Source organism: Osmerus mordax, chromosome 19 (assembly GCF_038355195.1).
Source record: "Osmerus mordax isolate fOsmMor3 chromosome 19, fOsmMor3.pri, whole genome shotgun sequence".
NCBI lineage: Eukaryota > Metazoa > Chordata > Actinopteri > Osmeriformes > Osmeridae > Osmerus > Osmerus mordax.
Window position 1 is genome coordinate 8746374 of NC_090068.1, and position 17731 is coordinate 8764104.

The following is a 17731-nucleotide window of genomic DNA, read 5'->3' on the forward strand; positions in this document are numbered from 1 at the left end:
GTACTGATTTATTTAAATGTTTACATACAATATTCAGATCTCCATATTACAGGGAGACAGAGAAGTGTTTAATACAAAACACTCAGTGATAACGGAGAACATTCCGGGAGTAGACACTGGAGGACTGTCAGGAGCAGTCTCTATACTCAAGTACAACAATCGATCAACTCCATTGTGTTCAGAGGAGAGGGGTGGAGAGAACAGCCCTCATCCACTGTACATTCTCTCTTTATTTGGTGATAACAAGCCAAGCGCTAATCGTGCAACCTATTTATATTGTAGTTCATCGCATTCCCACAACTTTCTAGTCACTAAACCGAGGGCGTCCTCTGAGAGGGCAGTGGATGGAAGCCGTGCATGATACCAGGGTCTCCGTGTTAGTAGCAATCTGAATAATAAGGCACAATGTGTGGTGGAGTAGTATAGAAACTGGTAAGGCAGGCTAGGGCCATGGAAGCAGAGGAACAGAGGGGCAGGGATGCAGGGGCAGGGGGGCAGGGATGCAGGGATGCAGGGGGGCAGGGATGCAGGGGGGCAGGGATGCAGGGATGCAGGGATGCAGGGATGCAGGGGGGCAGGGATGCAGGGGGGCAGGGATGCAGGGATGCAGGGATGCAGGGGGGCAGGGATGCAGGGATGCAGGGATGCAGGGATGCAGGGGGGCAGGGATGCAGGGGGGCAGGGATGCAGGGATGCAGGGATGCAGGGGGGCAGGGATGCAGGGGCAGGGGTAGGGGGGCAGGGATTCAGGGATGCAGGGATGCAGGGGGACAGGGATGCAGGGGGGCAGGGGGGCAGAGGGACAGGGGGCAGGGATGCAGGGGGCAGGGGGCAGGGGGGCAGGGGGACAGGGGGCAGGGATGCAGGGGGGCAGGGGGGCAGGGGCAGTAGTGTAGGTGTAGTAACTCAAAGTATATTAAGAAGTGAAGTCATTGACTTTGGCGGACAAATTATTTGGTCCCTATCAATGTATGGACCCCAGCACATTTTATAAGCAAATGCATCATAATGTAACTTATGAACATACCAATTCATTCTATGCAGTGTATACACAGCTCTAACTGACTGTACAGTATGTGGGGTGTTAATGGCTGGGTATGGGCATCTGCTATACACTATGCCTCCTTGACCTTGTCCTCATAGCTCCCTTGGCCCTTGTATGCACCCACATAGCCACTGGCGTCAGGGACTTCCTCTCGCCCAACCTTGCCCTTCCCCTTGCCTGTCTCGTCGAAACGCTCCTTGTGTGACCCGGTGAACTTTGACGTGTCCGTCAGCCTGTCCACCGCAGCCGCCTTCGCCACTTTCTGAGAAACAGAGCGAGACAGAGAAATGAGACAGAAACAACACACAAGACAGGAAAGGGGCAGATGAGAGTGTGTAGACTGTGAGACACCCACAGTGACGCCCGCGTTAGCAGGCTCCTTGCCAGCGATGAGGCCGTAGAGCTGCTGTAGCGCCTCCTCCTGGCCCTTCCCTTTAAAGCGCTTAGGAGCCAACTCCACCAGAGCCTGGCTGAACTGTTCAAACGTTATGACCCGGGCTGTCTTGGCCCTGACACAAACACGAAATCATTGTACACTGATGTCACTGTAACGAGAGATGAAATATAGATCTAATATGGAAAGAATATGCAGTTTCTCACTTGACTTTACTGAAGACAATGTCCACATCGGTGGCGGTGACATTCTTGCCGTCGATGATGCGGCAGTCCTTACAGAGTTTGACAAAGTTTTTGCCGTTCATCTCCTTCCCGGTGGCCTTGGTGTCTCCGTGAACAGCAAACTTCTTGAATGAGGTCTCCACCTCTGCCACAGTTCCTGAGCCCTCTGCCATACTGGAAAACACACACAGAAGCATGAACGTCTGAGAACAGTTTATCTAGCGAGAATAGTATGGTCCATTTAGAGAACAATCAAGAAAATGGAGGGTCCATTAGGATCTGTCTGGTAATGAAGGTAAGGTTTTCAGCACTGTGTTCTCTTGGCAACAAGCACACACACGTCAGAATGACTCCATTAGCAGGATTGATTCTTTGCCTCGTCAAGAAATAGCTGCTGTGCTTCTCACTTGAGAAAAACATGGACACACCCACATTCACCCCCACCCAAACCCTAACACACACTTACAGCCCAACACACACGCTCCATCCTCACCACATCCCAACACACCCTCTCATCCTCCCACACTCATCCATCTCAAACTGTTAAGGCTGGTCTAGCTACTCTCTGAGAGCCACTTGATTTAATAAGGGTATGTGATGGAGCCGTAGCTGGAAAGCAGCTTGTTGTTGGGTAGAAAGGTTTGAACAAACATTTAAAATCTCTGAACCATACTGCATGTTGTACTGCTCAATCCCATTTTGTATTCAAATGTGAAAATAACTTGAACTGGAATCCCAAATCCACGATTCCTAAAAACAAGAAAGTAGCTCTTAAGGGTAATTATCTGGATTATTCACCTAATATGACAAGATTTTGCATTGTATCTAACTGAAAGGTAACACATATCTATATCTATTCTCATATATACATAATAAAGTGCAGAATATTTTTGAAGTATACGTTTATGTCAAGAATGAGAACCAAACCATTACAACCTCATTTCCTTCAGTGTTTACTTCATTTGCTCGTCTATACTGCTGTGGACATTAGCTGATATGTACCTGTTAGGTGTTGGAAGGCTGAATGATGATGCCGTAGGTAAACCTGTGTGGATGCTGTGTCCTCCTCCTCCTCTTTGCTTAGCCCCTCACCGTCCTTCACAATGATGAGAGAGAGATGGAGGGAGACAGAGAGAGAGAAGGATGGAGAGCGGATAGGGAGGCAGAGTACCGACAAGCACAAGCTATGACATCATGTGCACCCTCCTCCCCCCGGAGCACACGCGCACTCGTTCATGCTCCCCCCCCTCCTCCCTCCCTCCTTTTCCTCCTCTCTCCCTCCCCTCGCCATCCTCCATGATTTAGGCCACAGCTGTGTGGGCCACACCCTGCCCTGTCTGTCTGTCAGTCCCAAGATACAACAGGCCCTTTGTGTTGATGAAGATGAGAAACAGCCCATCCAGTGCAGTGCACATTCTACATGAACAGTTGACACTTCACATATGAAATCCCTGCCCTACTTTTCAACAACAACTGAAAATAAAACATTATGTTTCTGTGAGATCCAGTCACAGAATATACGATATATACTTTCACTTCATTAACGACATTCTACTATTGGAAAAGCTCATGTATTATTAGGGACATAAATGAGCTGTGATCCCCCCCCCCCCAAACATACTCTAGTGGTTGAAAGGAAAAGTGTAGTCCTGGGATAGGGGTTTGCTGTCAACAAACTCGGTTTGCAGTCTTTCGTTTGTCCTTGGGGGCTCTAACCTTGTCTTTAAGTATTTGTTTATCCAGTTATGTCCCAGGGGTGTTGTGTGGCAGGGTTAGCTGTTTTGACATCATCAGCCACCATGAAACATAATGTTTTGTCATTACCACTGTCTGTATATGTATATACTGTATATATAAGCTATATATATTCAGCATTATGCTGAAACGTCACACATTTACGACTCGTTTGTGACTTTGTTTGTGAGTCCATCTGTAATACCTCACAAAAATATCATGTTCATCATGTTCAGCTGTTAGTGCCAGTTCACGTGTTAAAACGTCCTTTCCGCCATGGTCACAGTCATGAACAAGTTTCATACAGGTGCTGAAATGCTTGGGTGTGTGAGAACACCTGAGTGTCTGTTTATGGGAAAACAAAACCTGGGCCATAAGTAGGAACTGCGGGGGCCTGTGGGGCTGGTTTCCTCCTCGACTTTCACTCCTTCAGGTGTTGTGAGACTCCAGCTTTGTTCCAGCGCCTTCCCCAAGCAGCACCATGGCCGACTCCAGCTTCCCCATGCCCCCGGACCTCTACACCTGCCTTCTCTGCGAGGACGTGCTACGAGACCCCGTCACCATCCCCTGTGGAGACACCTACTGCCTGGAGTGCATCAAGATCTACTGGGACCAGTGTGACCACGTCGGGGTGTACAGCTGCCCCCAGTGCCGGGCCACCTTCACCCCACGGCCCGTGCTTAGACGCAACGTCCCCAACGTCACCCAGGAGCGGAGACATCTCCCGGAGCTCTCGCCCTTCCCCCACCTCCAGAGGGAGTCACTGTGTGACTTCTGCGTCGGCCGACGCAGCAAGGCCGTCAAGTCCTGCCTCATGTGCCTGGCCTACTACTGCGAAACGCACGTCAAGCCCCACTACGAGTCAGCCACCTTTAAGAGGCACAAGCTGGTGGACGAGACGGGCCACCTGGACAGGAAGATCTGCCCCCAGCACGAGAAGGGCCTGGAGCTGTTCTGCCGCTCGGATAAGATGTGCATCTGTGTGCTGTGCACGGTCAGGGAGCACCGGGGGCACAACATCATCTCAGCGGAGGAGGAGCGCGCAGAGAAACAGGCAAGTCCTCGGTCGACCTCGCGGTCATCTGTGGTGCCATAGTTTCACACCGATTCCGTCCTCAGAAAGTCTTTTTTTCAAAAACAGTTTTCCTCACAATATCCTTGTCCTTTTCTGACAGAAATCCCTGGTTGGAACTCAGACTGAAGTCCAGCACATTATCCAGGAGAGGCTGAAGGAGCTACAGGAGCTGAGGCACAACGTTGATGTTCTTAAGGTAAGGCCTACACCCATTACATATCAGACAAGTAGCAGCAAGACAACATGTCGTTCCCAACAACCCTGTGCCCTTCGCTCTACAGGACGCCGGCCAGAGAGCACTGACGGAGAGCGATAAGACCTTCAACGAGATGCTGCTGGCGGTGGAGCGGTGGCACGCGGAGGTCAACCAGCTGGTCAAGGCCAACATGCAGGCGGCCATGTCTCAGGCCGAGGGCTACGTGGAGCGTCTGGAGCAGGAGATCATGGAGCTGCAGCGCAGAGACGCCGAGCTGCGGCAGATCCTGGAGACGGAGGACAACATCCACTTCCTGCAGGTCGGTTCTCCCGGCGCTAGGAAGATGGACGACCACTTAGCTGGAGGTTGACGTGTAGTAAATGACGCCAAAATGCTACGTACACTCCATGACTGTGTCTTATGTTGTCTAGAATTTCCCTACGCTGTGCGTTCCTCCGGAGCCCATGGTGCCAAAGGTTCTGATGAACCCCCAGTTCTCTTTTGGTGAGATGGCCAAGACAGCCACAGACATGAAGGAGCATCTAGATGACATATGTAAGAAGGAACTCAGCAAAATCTCTAAGAGGGGTGAGTCAGAGAGGAAAACAAACACTGTTTTGACGTCGCCTTGGCATAGAATGTTTTTATAATCAACAATAATTTTGTATTTACAGTTAATGAAACCCCAGTGTACATTCTTCTACCACGGAGTGGAGAAAAACAAATCAAAGGTATGTGATCATTTAATTTGACTATTTGTGATGAATCAGTTCACCATAACAGCTTACTAATGGATGCAATTGATTTTTTAATTAAATACAGCTCCCTCTAGAGTTGACTACACAGAGCCCAAAAAGAGATCGGACTTCTTGAAATGTGAGTAGTCTGCTCCCTTCCTTCTCATCCATGCAGATATGGCTGATGTGAAGGGGCATCCTAACACCGTTGATTGTTTTTCAGATGCTTGTCGTCTGACCTTTGACCCAAACACGGCATATAAAGAGTTGGTTCTGTCTGAGGGGAACCTCAGGGTGACGCGTAAAAAGTCTGTCCAGTTATACCCCGACCACCCTGAGCGCTTTGATGGCTTCTCCCAGGTGCTGTGTAGGGAGGCTCTGGGGGGATTCAGATACTACTGGGAGGCCGAGTGGGGGGGAGAGTTCTCCATCGGGGTGGCCTACAAGAGCATCAGCCGCAAGGGCAAGAACTCAAACAGCCTGCTGGGCTACAACGACAAGTCCTGGAGTCTGCTCTGCTCTGACTCGGGATATTCCGCCTGGCACAACAAAATGGACAAAGACTTACCGGGTGGCCCGCGGGCCACGAGAATCGGTGTGTATCTGGACTACGCTGCCAGAACTGTGGCTTTCTACTCTGTTTCAGACACCATGGAGCTGATTCACAAGTTTCAGGGCCAGTTCTCTGAACCTCTGTATGCAGGCTTTGGTGTGGGATCCTCAGTGTCTCTCTGCCAGCTCAAAGAGAACAATATCCCTTACTGAGGTCAGGAATAAAGCACAGATTGACAATTGTAAAGTGTGTAATAGACTACAGTAAATTCAATGGGACATGAATCAGAAATTTACAATATCTAAAGATTTTATAATATATTACTAAGAATAATATTCAAATGTTTGTTCATTCATCACAAAACATTATTTTACTTGGAACCATAGAAAAACAATGTCAATGTGATTAACTATCAAATAAAGGAATAGCCATATAAAATGCTTTATGTACATAAATTACCCCCTCCCCCGTTCTCTTAAAAACGCATGTTTGAATAATCTAGTGACTATAGTTAATGATAGCATGATTACTAAATGAACTAACCATCAACATGAACCACAGGTAATATGAATGTTTGTGTATACACACACACACAACACGTACAAACTGCGTCAAATGAAAACACACATGGATTTTCACTAGGAATCTGCCTGCGTAGCAGACCAATATTCACACAACTCAGAAAGCCCAAAGCACACATCTCCTTTTGTTTGTTCATCGTCATGACGACCTGCTGGGCGAGCAGGTGGATGTTACGGCGTGTGCCTACAGTGGGCCATCTGATGCCTCTTCATGGTGTCTTTGAGTTTGAAGGTCTGTCCGCAGTAGTCGCAATGAAAAGGTCTCTCCCTGGAGTGGATGCGAGTGTGTTTGTTCAGAGTCCGGCGGTGGCAGAAGGCTTTCCCACACAAGTCGCATACAAAAGGCCTCTCCCCGGTGTGAATGTTCCTGTGCTCCTGTAAGCTTCTCTGCTGGGTGAAGCAGCAGCCACAGTCTGGGCACTGGTGAGAGGGCAGGGTGAGGTGAGAGTTCAGTATGGGTGAGGGGACTCCTGGGGGAGTCTTCCACGTCTGCTGCTGCTCTAGAACATTCTCAGAGAACTGCCCCGTGTACCCTGCAGAGAGGTGAGCCTCAGGATCCATCAAAGAGGCATTAACACCCCTACGTCGAGCTGTCATTGGACTGTCCTTGACACACTGATAATACAGGTCCCGAACTAGACCGGTGGGTGACTGTGGAGAGGCCTGGCTGGAGGTTGTGGGCAAGGTGGAGATGAGAGAACAGCATTCTGGAGGGAGGACACAATCGGATACAGACATGCTCCCCTGTGCTAATGAGCCCACGGACAAGTGGAAGCCTTCAGCCGGGGCCCTCTCCTGAGCCCACTGGCTCTCCTGTGTGAAGTCTGGTTCCTCTTCCTCCTGCTTACACACAAAGGGGACCACTTCCTGTGGGGAACTCTGGTCGTGCTCCTCCTCCAGACTGGGGGCCTCCAGCTCCGAGACCTCCAGGCTCAGCTGGCCAGACTCCAGCTTGACAGTCTCCATTTGACTGTCAAAAGACTCCGATGAAGCATCAGGCTGATCATCGATCCTCTGCATTGTCTTGTCAATCCTGTAAAACAAAAGATAAAGAAAGCTTCAAGGACAAGGATAATTCTCTTATTGGAAACCCTCCTGGACGTTCTCTGATGGTATATATGTAAAAATGAGTCACTCAACATAGTCATGACTGTAAGACATACCTTTGCTGCTGGATGTTGGGGGAACCATGCTCTGAGTCAGTCTGTGTATCCGTAGAGCCAACATTCAGGGAGTCTCCGCACCCAATCCAACGCTCCGCCAAGCTGATGGCCTCCTCCATGTCCCTGGGGTGCTGCTTCTGCACCCAGACGGCTGCTTCATGTGGCAAGAGGGATAGGAAGTGCTCCATGGCCACACACTGCTCTACCTGTGCAGCACTTCTCAGGTCGGGCCTCAGCCAGCGCTTGGCAGCAGAGTCTAGCTTTAGGCCCAGCTCTCTAACTCCCTTATGGGGATCATACTTTAATGACAGGAAGTCACGTCTGCCTTGGTCCTCCACAGGTAAGGGCTGAGCTTCAGAAGGAAGTATCCTTTGAGATCCAGTAAAATTCGATTTGATATGTACCTCAGCTTGGAGTAACTCAGCCAACCTTGCGCACCATTCCGCGGACTCTTTTTCTTCCATTACGGTCATCTTGCCTTGCTTGTTAGTGTCCCGAGATGAAGGGATGTCACTTCTTCTTGATAAACCATCTTTTATAACCTGTCTGAGGACCTTGGCTTGGATCTCTCCCTGTTTAGTGAGAGCCTGCAGTTGCAATTTATGCACGTCTAGCAAGGACACTAGAAATTCTGTAACATCCACAGAGACCATTGCTATGGGTTGCTGAACACAATTAATGTATTAGCTAGCTACGTGTTCTTGCTTACAGCAGCATTCCGACAAGAACAATAATATGAATTATGAACTATTTGTAAATACAATTGGCTTTAGCGTTAAACAAAAAGTATATTTAAAAGTGTAGATTGCACGCAACCTCGTATACACAGCTAATAACATCAGCTAGCTACAACATTGAGCTAATAACATCAACTAGCTAGCAACCACTGTACAGTCAGCCATTTAACGTTCTCAACCTTGCAACTGGCTAACTTGCTGGCCAACTTGCATATAAGCACTACCACCAAGATAGAAATGGTACGTAGCAAGGTCCGAATTAAGTGGTAGTTATAAAATACCGTCAAAATTATGATAATTCCAAGCTAAAGATTTAGCTAACTGGCTAATACAATGATGGTGAACGTAAGGGAAACACGGAACTGTTTAGCCTTCTAGTAGCACACGGGGAATATTTACAGTTACCCCACAGGTATTGTGTCACTTCCATGTCACTTCTTGAAAGGTGATAAAAAAGGGTTCATCAAGGTTCATAAAGAATTTTGGTGAGACAATATTTAAATGTTTCTCCCGATTAGCCGGGTGGTAAGTGGTAAAGTTGACAGCGTTGTGCCATTTCCTCAGTTCTTACTAAGAAAGAATTCCGGAAAGGGAAAGCAATCGATGTCACTTATGTTTATTCACACCTTGTACTCCTGTGTGAGTTTTCAGATGCCTCTTCAATGTATCATTAAGTTTGAATGTCACTCCACAATGGGCACAGAGGAAAGGCCTGTCTTGGGAGTGAAGAACAATGTGTTTCTTGAGAGTTCGGCTGTGACGAAAGCCCATTCCACACACAGTACAGCAGAAAGGCCTTGCTCCAGTGTGGATATTGATGTGCTGCAGAAGCCCGTGCTCCTGAGCAAAGGTTTTTCCACAATAGTGACAATGGTGAGGCCGCTCGCCTGTATGGGTCCTCAGGTGACATTTCAGATTAAAACTGTCCCGGAAGTTCTTCCCACACTCAGGGCAGCAATGAGTCTTGGCATGACTCCTACGATGCTGGGTCAGGTCCTTCTGAGACTCAAATCTCTGGTCACAGTCAAGGCAGCAAAACGACTTAAAGGCTCTGCCATTGTATCTTTGTGAATGGCTAGCCATGCCGTAGTTGCTGCCACTGTCTAGACATGGCTGCTTGCCGCTCTGCAGATAAGAGGGTGTTAAAGACACAGCCTCACCCTCCTCGGAAGCAGAAACATCTCTCTTGGTAGTGTCAGATGGAGGCACCATATTTGTCATGTTTCTTAGCTGAAACCTCTCGATGTTGGCAGCATCATCATCAGCTCCTCCCTCACAGTACAACCCACTACTGTCTAACTCCGTCCCACTGACATCCGCTACTAAATAGTCGTCTACCTCCTCCTTTACAACACTGCCCTCAACAAGAACCACCTTGTCTCTTCCTTCCATCCCCTCAAAATGTAGATGATTTGCACCCCTGAAACAAAAGAACACATCATTGGTTAATTGTTACTGTATCAAAACCATCAGTGTGACTTCGAATACGTCACAGTTCAGGGTTCAAGTATTACTCTGCCTTACCCTTGTTCCTGTTCCTTGGCTGGCTGGTTGGAAGGATATCCCACAGTGTGAGTGTGGCCGTCCGTCATCCTACTTCCTTCCTCTGTCAGGGCATGTATGTATTCCTCAGCCATGCACACTGCGTGCTCCATGTCGTGAGGGCACTGTTTCAGCACATGGGCTGCAACATCTTCAGGCAAGAGTGAGACAAACCTTTGCAGGGTGACACACCTGACCACTTCCATGGCTGTTCTCCTTTCAGGCCGAAGCCAGCGCTGGGCTGCACACTCCAGCCCCTGTCCAAGCTCCCTAGGCCCCTTCTGGGGGTCAAACCTCACAGAGCTGAAGTCTTGCTGCACCTGTATATCCGCCTCCCTCGCATGGTCCAACAAACCGGCCTTCAGTACCTCATAGTCGGGCTCCTCAGCCCTAAGGCTCTCCTCACCCAGGAGACCTGCTAGTCTACATTTTATGTTAGATAGCTTAACACTTTTGAAGACTTCCTCCAGAAGAATTAGGTGAGCCTCTGCATCCTCAATGACATCCTTATTGGACTGAGTCCTGCTGTTAACTTCCTCCTGGTCTAGGAGTTGTGCCAGAATCTCAGCCTGAATCTCCCCCTGCAGAGCTAAAGTCTGCTGCTGCTGTCGATGCGCAGCTATGAGAGAGGTAAACAACCGGACCACATCCATGCTTCCTCTCTAGTACAACACGTTTAAAAACAAATACGTGGCCCAGGTAATTGCTGAGCTAACTAGCAACCTTTAAACTCTGCGAAGTGAGCAGAAATACTGACTATCGATTTGTTCCTTTTAAATTTCTAACATTTGAGACATGGGCTACTACTGTGACCAATAACCATAATGTGTATTTAGAACTCAACTTAATATTAGACTAGATATGTATTAAACTACATGAGAACATATCTACCCTATCGATCTACCGTATTTTTGCATCTTACAATTTTTTTTTGTTTTGAAAAAACATAACGTACAACATCAGAGGTAGCTACATCATGCACAATACATAGCTGCTGTAGGCTAACACGCTTTTAGCTATAACTTTGCTAGGCATCGTAACAGTAACTTATTATTTCGAGAATCAAGCTAACATAAAACTCACACTCGGTAGGATACTGCTTTTGCTGCCAATAAGACGAACGTATTGATTAACCAGTTGCTACTATTACTAGATTGCTCATATTTTCCGAGGGGAATCATTTAATTGTAACAACCAGAAAATAGACTGGACAACCATGCGCACATCACACGGTACCCGAGAAGGATAATCTTTTCAATTTCCATATGAATTCTGGGAATCCACACAACCACTTTCATCTGTCAAATCATAGACATGTTGAGATCATTGATCTGGCAGCTGTAAACAATGTGGTCATCTGGATTTCACGAAAGAAGATCTATGTAGCCGGTGTTGTGCTCTAATGATTTACTTATCAAATATGCCCTTTTTAATCTACTGTATTTATTATACAGTTCCAATTACATCAACCATATAGACAGCATGCTCATAATATTGATAATATACATCAGATTTTTTCTTTGGGTGTCCTTGGGGCAGATCATTTCCACTTTAGCATGTTTTTTCTTCTTCCACTAGTGCCCTTCCATGCCATAATTATTGTAAACCAATGTCAGCAATTTAACCCAACATAAATGTCTCTTTCCAAGATAGAATATGTCAACCCTCCTCGTGGCACACAAACCCCTGGCATGCTTTGTCAACCTTTAAATCTTCCTTTCACCTAATTAGTACAATCTTTATCACAAACACTTACTCCCATATTCTGTCACCACCCTTTCTTAAATGCCTTTTTAAAAGTCACCATAACACCTCTCTTCATACATTGGGAGGAAAAACATGCCCCAAAAAATCAATGAGTCAATAAAATAACATGATTGCATCAGCAAAACACAAAGAGTAGGTACACAAACTAAAATCCCCAAATATCAGCTAATTTTGAACTTTTATCTTACAGTATAAATTAAACTTGACTATATAAATAACTTTGCATTACAAATGTTTTTTAAATCTAAGATAAGACTGTGAGTTTGTCAAGTGGTCTCAGAGGCTGATGGAACAGGTCCTTATTCCAATCTGTTTACAGTTTACTTAGCTAACTATGATTCAGAAATGGAAAGAATCTGTAGCACATTTAACACATTACACAAGGTTGTCTATCGTCAGTAGAGTTCAAACAAAAACAAAGAGCTAATGACTCACTGGTGACAATAGCGATGGTTACAGTTTTATAGAACACAGCTGAAGCCATTCCTATTATCCTACTACCGACACTGAAACCTTCATGTCAAACTATAATACACTTTTCCATAGAGGGAGACTCAATCTCCATAGTAATAGTATGATCCATTAAACTGAATGACTTTGTTCTTGGTTGAGTGGAGGGCGTGGGTTCTTTTCCCTTACTATTGTATATACAAGTTACAGGTACATACACAAACCACACACAAATGCACAATCGCACATCTATCAGAAGCCCAACAGCAGTGCCTTGACCTAATGTAGCCCAGTGTCCATGTTAATGCTGATGTTCATGGTTAGTGTACTCGCTGACCATTGATGATGACGTCGTCAAATTCCTCCAAAAAAAAAAGACAAGCACAGAGGTAATAATTTAGTGTCATAAAGTTGAAAGCACAGGTAATGTCTGGAATGCTGACCTGAACAGTTGTGGAACAACAAAAGGGCAGACTCTACATACTCTCCATGTATTCTCACCTCTTCGCTCTCTTTCTCCTCCTCTTCCTCCTCCTCCTCTTCCTCCTGCCGGGTGTCGGAGGCTCCTCGAGCCTTCAGGAGGGCCTGCACCTCCTTGTTGGGCCTGTGTAGAGCACAGTACAGGGCTGTGTGGCCTGCATAGGAGGGCTGGTCCACACTGGCTCCACCCTGCAGCAGGAGCTGCACCACCCGGGTACTCTGGGACTCCACTGCCCAGTGCAATGGGGAACGGCCGGAGCTCAGGTCCTGGATACACACACACACACACAAACACGCATGATTTATCATTCCAAGCAAATTAGGTGACCTTTAGTGAAGGAGTGAAGAGCAGACATGTTTGAACTCATCTGGTCTATGGCTGCACCAGTCAGAAGATGTACTCACCCTCTGGTTAACATCTGCTCCTGCCTCAATCAGCATCCCAATGATGTCCTCTCTGCCCCTTTGCACTGCCAAGTGTAGAGCACTCACGCCTATAAGAATGGAGTAAAAAAAAAAAAAAAAAATACACTTGAGGAGGTGGGACGGGTGAAGACATCTCCCCACTGAGCCATATGCAAGCTACACAGTACCTGAGTAGTTGGTGACATGTAGGTAGTCAGCGCTCTGGCAGTTGGAGGTGATCTCACGGACACAGTCGTGCCTCAGCTCCCTGACAGCCAGGTGCAGTGGGGTGTTTCCCCCCCTCTCCTGGAGCTCTGCACTGGCCCCACCCCACAACAGTCCCCTCACACACTGGGGCTGGTCGACAATCACCGCCAGGTGGAGGGCCGTCTGTCAAAGACAGAGAGATCGGGAGGAAAACAGTCACATTACAATGGAAAGTTAGCATCGACGTGGTCACAATCACTGGGTCACCTTACAGGTTCTGACGGCGACTGAAGACCACAGGAGAGCATTTCTCCAGTGTTAGACCTGTGCTCACCTGTCCCAAATGATTCTGAATGTCCAGGTAAGATACCCAGCTTTGGTCCAATGCTATCATCCCTAATAAGTACTGCACAAAAGCCCAGTGCTCATGAATAAATGCCAGGTGAAGAGCCCTGTAAGAAACAATGTAGGGTTAACACAGACTAAGACATTGGCATGACTTTAAAGATGTAACGAGAAGAGGAAATGCTTGACACTCACGTGTCTCCGTCTTCAGAAACAAAGTTCAGTGTATTGAAAATTTCCTCTCTCCTCCGCCGTTCCTCCTCCGGGTTTATTGCACCTTGCCTTCCAGTATTACCGTCATCCCCAGACTCAATGATAACCGGTTCACTCAGGTGCATGGTCCCGAGCTCCTGCGATATATTCCCCATGGTCTCATCTGTTATTGAGTCCCCAATAGCTGAGTCCAGCCTCTCACCGCCCCCCATGGAGCTACAGTCCATGGAGCGCTTGTCAGAGTCATCGTGCGATGTATGGGACCTTGGCACCCAAGATTGTGATACCTCAGTGTTGAAGGAGTCATCCAGACTAAGCGCTGGACCACTGAGGCAATCTAGCCCACTGTCGCACCAGTCCTCGGGCACCGAATCCAGAATTTCGTGTTTGTCGACCCCGAAACCAAGATCAGGCCGCAATGACTCTTTTCCAGAATTGAGCGGAGGCTGTATACCCGCCATTGCAGATAATAAGTTAGCAAGCGAGCGTTTAAAAACTCATCTGCTCCAAATATGATCACCTCGTTCTATCCTTATCAACCAGAAAACTATTTACACTGTCAAGCTAGCTAGTCGCTATTAGCTAGCTAGCAATAGTTGGCTAGCCGAGACTAGCTAGCCAGAAAGGGAACCACTTAATAAAACAGCGCTTTGTGCTGCAACTAGACAGTAACTGATCTCATCAAGAATAATCTTAATGAGGGCTTTTCACTGTAATATAAATATGTTTCAGCGTTAAGTTGTTTATAGTTCTCGCCCCCCCCCCCTACTGAAGGAGTTATGCTGGGGAATTCCCAAGCTTCCAGTCTAATGTTAGCTAGCTAGCTAGAGTGATCAAAATACAGTGAAAGTAAGTAGTCTGCGCATGTGTAGGGAAAGCGTTTCAACACTACAGATTCGCCACTTTATGGTCTACAGTCTTTACAACTTGCATCCTTCCCTGAATCTCTTTATACGTTCGGTTCAATATGGTGTACATTTTATTTTTGTCATAGGTATTATCTTTTCTCCCTAAAAGACAGTAAGAATAATTTCAGTACACAGCACAATATATCCAGGTAATGCAAGTGACAGATACTGTAGATCGCCTACATACAGCCACAGGATGGCATCAAAGGTCCATTCATGTAAACTTCATACCAAGCACTTTTTTCAGGTAGGCTACTAAATGTATTGTAGGGCCTACATTGAAACACTAAAATGGTAGATTCTAGTCACAGATACTTTGTGGAAATGCAAATAATCAATGTTGATATTGATAATTTATCGTATTTGAAATCCGTTTAAAGTAAATTGATAAAACACAAATGGAATACAATAATGAGAAAATTATGTAACAATCAAGAATGCAGTGTTGTTTGAAGGTCAGTCTAAGCGATGGTAAGAGTAGTGATATACTTCATTAGTGGAAAAAACCCACTATGAAGGTCACCTCCCCAAGGCCTCTCTCTCACCCATGGAGGTATCACCCATACTATGGATGGATGGCAGGAAGAATGTTGTCAGGGGCAGCTAAGGAATGAGATTAGCCTCACACTTGCCTTACAATATTGATTGTTGGATGTGCAAGCAGGGGGGGGATGGGCACACAGGCTGAACGGGTTGATGAAAAAATAAAAACGGTATGATAATCAGGTGGCGGCTATGGGCAGGCAGCAGGCTAGCGAGTGGTGGTGAGGGTCTACTGTGTAGTGGTGCCAGAGAAGTGCTGCAGAGGAACATATGGAGAATTAGCAAGGGGAGCTGAGCTCAGCCCCAGCAGCAGCATCTTGAGAAGACTGCTGTCCCAGTGGACAGCCCATGATTTTACTATGGAGGGTGAAGGGGAGTGGGGAGGAGAGGGGAAAGAGAGGGGGGGGAGAGGGGGGGGAGAGGGGGAGGAGAGGGGGGGGAGAGGGGGAGGAGAGGGGGGAGAGGGGGAGGAGAGGGAGAGAGGGGGGGAGAGGGGGAAGAGAGGGGGAGGAGAAGGGGGGAGAGGGGGAGGAGAGGGGGAGGATAGGGGGGGAGAGGGGGAGGAGAGAGGGAGGAGAGGGGGAAGAAAGGGGGAGGAGAGGGGGAGGAGAGGGGGGAGGAGAGGGGGAGGATAGGGGGGAGAGGGGGAGGAGAGGGAGAGAGGGGGGGAGAGGGGGAGGAGAGGGGGAAGAAAGGGGGAGGAGAGGGGGAGAGGGGGAGGAGAGGGGGAGAGGGGGAGGAGAGGGGGAGGAGAGGGAGAGAGGGGGGGAGAGGGGGAGGAGAGGGGGAAGAAAGGGGGAGGAGAGGGGAGAGGGGGAGGAGAGGGGGAGAGGGGGAGGAGAGGGGGAGGAGAGGGAGAGAGGGGGGGAGAGGGGGAGGAGAGGGAGAGAGGGGGAGGAGAGGGGGAGAGAGGGGGAGGAGAGGGGGAGAGCACCCTTTCACGGCAGCCATGAGAAGTGCTGCTCTGCGCTCTTCTGTGGACATTCTTCAACGGTGGCAGTTCCACCGAGAACCCATCCCCCATCCCCCATGCGTACCCCCCTCTCATCATGTAACCCCTCACCCACTTCCCTTTATCAGATCACTGGCTATGATCCTTGAAGAAATCAAGAGGAAGGGTGAAGCTCAGTCAGCACAACCGTAACAAGATGGTGGGACCACTCTGTTTGAACTGCAGCGGTTTGACGTGAACCTGGGTTTGCAGTCATCTGCGTTTACCTTTTTGATGATGAGTGTATGAACATGATGTTAGCTCTCAGCCATGCTCTATTCCCCTCAGGGAATATTCTCACCGCAATAAAAAGATGGAATTCTACCAGTGTGCTTATCCACTGAAACCTGAAATGATGTTTGCAGATGGATACCAGACGGTTTGACCTGTGTTTGTGTGTGCTGCCATATGACCTTTCATTTTCTTAAACTAGGTGTGACATGTTGAATATTTTCTTCTTGTAAACCTTAACTGGGCTTTTGTCTTGTATTTACGGTATAATTAACCTGGACACTAGCAGACTGGAAACAACTCAGCAGATGGGCCTTTAATTAGGCAATGATGACGAGAGAGTAGAAACAGCACCTTATGTGAGGAGTCTAGAATCTTCCAACTATAACTTTGTTTAGGTGTGAGTTGAGAGACTCAGTGTTGTTCGTGCTGTAAGCATTTCCAGTGTTTTAACACATTTCATTAGATCCGTGCTAAGTAGGATTGTTATAAAGCAATGCCCCATCCCATTTTGTAGCGGAAGTGTGCATCTTATTATCTCTGTGAGTCTGTGTAGAAGTCCTATTGGATATCTGTGAGTATAGCCATAGTAGGAGTCTTATTGGATATCTGTGAGCATAGCCATAGTAGGAGTCTTATTGGATATCTGTGAGCATAGCCATAGTAGGAGTCTTATTGGATATCTGTGAGCATAGCCATAGTAGGAGTCCTATTGGATATCTGTGAGCATAGCCATAGTAGGAGTCCTATTGGATATCTGTGAGCATAGCCATAGTAGGAGTCCTATTGGATATCTGTGAGCATAGCCATAGTAGGAGTCCTATTGGATATCTGTGAGCATAGCCATAGTAGGAGTCCTATTGGATATCTGTGAGCATAGCCATAGTAGGAGTCCTATTGGATATCTGTGAGCATAGCCATAGTAGGAGTCTTATTGGATATCTGTGAGCATAGCCCTAGTAGGAGTCTTATTGGATATCTGTGAGCATAGCCATAGTAGGAGTCTTATTGGATATCTGTGAGCATAGCCATAGTAGAAATCTTATCTTATTGAAAAGTTGCCAGGCCATGTTATCTGTGGCCTTGGGGAGCTGGCCTGTTAACAGAGTGTTTTAAACCTGCCAATGGCTCTTTCCTCTGGCTCTAAATCACAGCCCTGGGAGATGGAGTGTATGCGGTGGGAGTGGAGCCCTGGGCATCTGCTCCGCAC

General features: G+C 47.6%; 4 protein-coding genes across 4 annotated transcripts; 1 reads left to right on the top strand and 3 right to left on the bottom strand.

Annotated features, from left to right (window-relative positions):
- Nucleotides 1-777: 777 nt before the first annotated feature.
- tppp2 (tubulin polymerization-promoting protein family member 2) lies at nt 778-2806 on the bottom strand. Its single transcript, XM_067257152.1, has 4 exons — nt 2666-2806; nt 1646-1837; nt 1401-1554; nt 778-1307 (listed from the first exon to the last, which is right to left on the bottom strand). The coding sequence occupies exons 2-4, from the start codon at nt 1834-1836 to the stop codon at nt 1116-1118; spliced, it is 537 nt and encodes a 178-aa protein (XP_067113253.1). The 5' UTR covers nt 1837; nt 2666-2806; the 3' UTR covers nt 778-1115.
- A 1011-nt stretch (nt 2807-3817) lies between these two features.
- ftr84 (finTRIM family, member 84) lies at nt 3818-6203 on the top strand. Its single transcript, XM_067257146.1, has 7 exons — nt 3818-4451; nt 4573-4668; nt 4754-4987; nt 5100-5256; nt 5343-5399; nt 5491-5544; nt 5629-6203. Exons 1-7 carry the CDS (start codon nt 3879-3881, stop codon nt 6168-6170), a joined length of 1713 nt encoding a protein of 570 aa, XP_067113247.1. The 5' UTR covers nt 3818-3878; the 3' UTR covers nt 6171-6203.
- Nucleotides 6204-6389: 186 nt separating this feature from the next.
- LOC136963123 (zinc finger and SCAN domain-containing protein 21-like) lies at nt 6390-8921 on the bottom strand. The gene is made up of 2 exons (XM_067257147.1): nt 7703-8921; nt 6390-7572 (listed from the first exon to the last, which is right to left on the bottom strand). The coding sequence occupies exons 1-2, from the start codon at nt 8353-8355 to the stop codon at nt 6711-6713; spliced, it is 1515 nt and encodes a 504-aa protein (XP_067113248.1). The 5' UTR covers nt 8356-8921; the 3' UTR covers nt 6390-6710.
- Nucleotides 8922-11143: 2222 nt separating this feature from the next.
- On the bottom strand, nt 11144-14599 carry nfkbib (nuclear factor of kappa light polypeptide gene enhancer in B-cells inhibitor, beta). The gene is made up of 6 exons (XM_067257148.1): nt 13831-14599; nt 13625-13742; nt 13272-13473; nt 13084-13172; nt 12700-12945; nt 11144-12560 (listed from the first exon to the last, which is right to left on the bottom strand). The coding sequence occupies exons 1-6, from the start codon at nt 14307-14309 to the stop codon at nt 12519-12521; spliced, it is 1176 nt and encodes a 391-aa protein (XP_067113249.1). The 5' UTR covers nt 14310-14599; the 3' UTR covers nt 11144-12518.
- Between the last annotated feature and the right edge of the window lie 3132 nt (nt 14600-17731).